At 36.5% G+C, this 3,784-nt stretch overlaps 2 protein-coding genes across 2 annotated transcripts in view; one reads left to right on the forward strand and one right to left on the reverse strand.

Moving 5' to 3' along the window:
* The first annotated feature begins 1,045 nt into the window (after positions 1–1,045).
* LOC107675354 (tetraspanin-1-like) lies at positions 1,046–1,817 on the forward strand. Its single transcript, XM_016469658.1, has 4 exons — positions 1,046–1,109; positions 1,185–1,319; positions 1,400–1,483; positions 1,723–1,817. Exons 1-4 carry the CDS (start codon positions 1,101–1,103, stop codon positions 1,807–1,809), a joined length of 315 nt encoding a protein of 104 aa, XP_016325144.1. The 5' UTR covers positions 1,046–1,100; the 3' UTR covers positions 1,810–1,817.
* Positions 1,818–2,775: 958 nt separating this feature from the next.
* Positions 2,776–3,784, reverse strand: part of LOC107676102 (bestrophin-2-like) — a 6,282-nt gene continuing 5,273 nt past the window's right edge. Inside the window, exon 10 of the mRNA XM_016470632.1 lies at positions 2,776–3,565. Coding sequence (XP_016326118.1) covers positions 2,776–3,565 — 790 coding nt within the window. The remainder of the gene's footprint in view (positions 3,566–3,784) is intronic.

Consider the following 3,784-nt stretch of genomic DNA (forward strand, 5'->3'; position numbering starts at 1 on the left):
ACTGAAAAACCTGAAAAAGCATGGTTCATTTCAGTTTTATCTTTGAACTATTGTACCTATTTGTGCAAAATGGTTATCATTTATTACAATACAATGTTACAGTCAACAATGAAAACAATAAGTCTTAATTATTGATTGTGGCAAGGCCTGTGAAAATTTTGAGAGGCTTAGAAAAAGGGGTTTGAGTTAGTAATATTCAACATTTAACCTGGTAAAAAATATTTATTTAATGTTATCTGTGTTATATTTCATCTGCAACAGCAATGTAAACTTTTATAAACATCCGTTTGGTCGTTAACTTTTAAATGCATCATTATGCATAAAATGTGAGCAGAGTCCTCGCATGAAAGACCCGCGGCTGGCAGATCAATGTGCTACTTCTTTTCTCTCCAATACGGTAGGAAGTTAAATGAAATGCAATGTGGAGGATGTTAACTGAGACAAGATGATTGACAGGCCAGTTTACAGTGACAGGATGCTGTAATTATGCGACAGAGCGTCCGTTAAAGACGCAGTTGTGTGAACTGCCTACTCTTCTACTACACACTCAAAAGAGTGTACTTTTTCTTCACCAAAAGAGTACATACTTTAAGGGCGTAGTATAAGTAGGCACACTGAGACGCAGCACAAGTCTTGCACATGTATTTTCTGGTCTAAGAGTGACTTCCTGCTTAAACAGGAAGTAATGGATACCAAAAAAAGGTAGATATTTTTATATTTTTTAATGGATGACATTACACAGGAGGCATGGTTTATTACAGATATTCAAATCTTTTATCAAAATATAACAAGTTTCCTGCTTTATTAATTAAGAATAATTTTAAATGTCAAGTTATTTTAATAACATTTCTAGTTGTTGTTGTTTTTTGTTTTTTGACACTGACACTTTTTGATCAAATCAAGAGGACAAACATTAAAATGTCACATTTTTTTGTGAAAGATTTCAGTTATGAACCAGAAATTTACCCTTGGCCAACCAACCTTCCTTTTCTGGTCAACAGAAAGAAAATGCATTTAGCAGCTTAGAGGGCAAATTCATTGAAAGTCTTAAGAAATATGGCCAAGAAGACTCTCCAGTCACTGGCATATGGAATGAAACTATGACCAAGGTAAGACTAGCCCTCATGCATGTCAGCTGAGTTCGATCTAATAAATATTACAGTTTTCATTTTTATGAATTTTAGCTGAATTGCTGTGGATACAAAGGCTATGATGACTTCACAAATTCAACTTTTGTAAAGAGGAACTTAAAATATCCCAAACAATGCTGCAGTAAAGATTCAAATTCAATATGTGGAAAACAAGAAGCTGTGAACCAGGTACTGCCTCATTGTGCCAAAAATACAGCAAAAAGATGATGAATACATATTTTCACGAAGCTCTTTAATTCCTGTTATAGAAGATGAAGGGCTGCTTTCATGTGCTGCTTAATGAAAATATACCCATACCTGGAGCTTTGTCATTTCTGATCGGCATTCTACAGGTATGTGACCCTTGAAATACCCAAACTTTTAACAATTAGAAAGACAGAAATGTTGTTTTTAATCATGCATCTTGTATAGTTTAGTAATCCCTATCAGGAATGATGGATCTCATGGTGTTTTGAGAGAGCATTATTGATTCAGTTACTGCAGTATCATTTCCCTGAAGGCATCATACTCAAAATAATAATCACTTCATGACGACGTGTATTTATAATTCAATTTCAACCCTGTTTTCCAGATTGTTGCCTTGTTCGGTTCGCTGAAAGTCTACCGATGCTTGAGACGCTTACCTCATCTCCCAGACCTTTTTGAAAATAATCTGTGATAAACGACTACTGATTTGTTTTTTTCTGAATCTATGAAAGTTCTTTATGATTTGTTATTGCATTTGCCTTCAGAAAATATTCAGATTTTTCTATGAAACGTGGTGTGAAAATAAATATCAAGAAGAACATTGCTTTTTTTTTTTTTATTAATAATATCATTTACGATTATCTAGAGAAATATAAGTTTCATTTTTCAGTGTCTAACAAATATTTAAAAAAATATGTGCATAGTGGCTCCTCATTTCATTCAATAAAACTGATGCTTCTTTTTTTAATAACTTGACTTTCTGACAGAACAATATGATGATTTAATAACAATGATTAATAACCTTGATAATGAGGTCATGAAACATTTCTGTAAGCAAATCCTGTTGTGGAATAATTGAAAACTGAATTCAAACTTTTATTAAATGATATTAATCAGAGTTCTTTCTATTCCTGTTGTAAGACTACAAACTTCATTCCGTTGTAAACTATATAATATGAAGAATAACTGCCTAGCTTTATTTGTTTATTAATATGTTGTTTCTTTTTTTATATTGCACTTATGGATCAAAAAGCACCAGAAGCCTTACAATGCTGCAATACTGCCCACATGAGGATCATTTCCATCCTTATAGTTTGGATCACTATCAAATCTAATAATCATCTGAACGCTATTATTCATATTCATAAGAGCATTGCCTGTGTCATATTTATTATTTAAATTATTGTTACTGTATCTATATTCAAATGAGATTTCGTTTTGTCACATGTTGCTATTTTATCTAGACATGCACTCGATTTATTTTCAAGAAACTAGAAAAACTAGATGGATTTCAGTGCTGATTATCATTGTTCTGTCACATGATTAAGTCCAAAAATACAGTTTAAAAGGTCAAATAATCTTCAGACAAGAGCATACACACTTTTTGATTGAATGTATTAATATAAAAGAATATAAACGTGGGAAAAGGTGTATTTGGTCACTGTTTGACCTTACTTCCTGACCCTGTGACCTCTGACCCTAAACCTACACACTGACATTGAGTTTGAGCATTAGAGGGCAGCAACTGTGAATCTGCCAGCATCTGCTTTCTTTCTGACTTCTGTGGGAATGTGGAGACTTCAAGCGATGGGACAGTCAGTAAAGACACCGCTTCTGCTTTGCTGTTGGTCGGTTGTGGTTTTGGGGTCATGACCTTTGCCGGGTCACTGATAGGCTGAAAAGAGAAGAAGTCAGGTATAGAGCGGTTGGTGGCGTTTGAGGTACAAAAATGAGACTTGACTCGTCCCAGAGCAAGAGGACTCGTCCTCCCTGCAGATGTCTGTGCTGTGGGTGGTGGGATTTTTGGCACTTGTGACTCTTTTTCCATCAGCTTCTCGTCTTTCGCTTCACCTCTTCCATCTGTCTCACTTTGCGTGTGGAACTCCACACCGGACAGCGGAGGACAGGTGCTGATGAGTCCTCCACAGCTGCAGATGGTGCTCTGGGTGGTGTCCAGCATGCATCCGGCCGTTCCCGTGCTCCTCCCCACGCTCTTCTCTTCCTCATCCTCCGTGTCTGAGAAGGACGGGTCCGGGCTCACGGAGCGCGTCAAACGCTGCAGCTGGGCGGAGGTGCGCCGTAAGGCTCCGCCCACGAAGCCTGTGGGAGAGGGGGCGGAGCCCAGGAGCCGGTTAAAGAGGGCGAGGTTCTGATTCCGTGTCACAGATTCCTCCAGGTTTTCAGCAATCTCCTCCAGAGGCTGGAAATGCATGTCCTCTTTGGGGATTCTAGGGATTTGAAATGTCCAAAAAAAAAGGAAGTTATTTATTTATTTTTCACTTCAGCAATCATTTCAGAACATTAACATTGTTTCAAAGAAATACACTACAGATGTTTCTAAAAGAAGTCTTTCACCAAGGATGCATTTATTTGATAAAAAAATGTAATAAAAACAGTAATATTGTAAAATAAACCAGATGTGCTGTGGAATATATATATATATATAT

This window comes from Sinocyclocheilus anshuiensis, unplaced genomic scaffold (genome assembly GCF_001515605.1).
Source record: "Sinocyclocheilus anshuiensis isolate Anshui unplaced genomic scaffold, SAMN03320099.WGS_v1.1 scaffold469, whole genome shotgun sequence".
NCBI classification, from domain to species: domain Eukaryota; kingdom Metazoa; phylum Chordata; class Actinopteri; order Cypriniformes; family Cyprinidae; genus Sinocyclocheilus; species Sinocyclocheilus anshuiensis.

Bases quoted from the DNA above. Each gene is read 5' to 3' on its own strand.
- LOC107675354 (XM_016469658.1), top strand. The intron at 1,320-1,399 runs GTACTGCCTCAT...TTCCTGTTATAG, and splicing joins AACAAGAAGCTGTGAACCAG to AAGATGAAGGGCTGCTTTCA. The intron at 1,484-1,722 runs GTATGTGACCCT...CCTGTTTTCCAG, and splicing joins TTCTGATCGGCATTCTACAG to ATTGTTGCCTTGTTCGGTTC.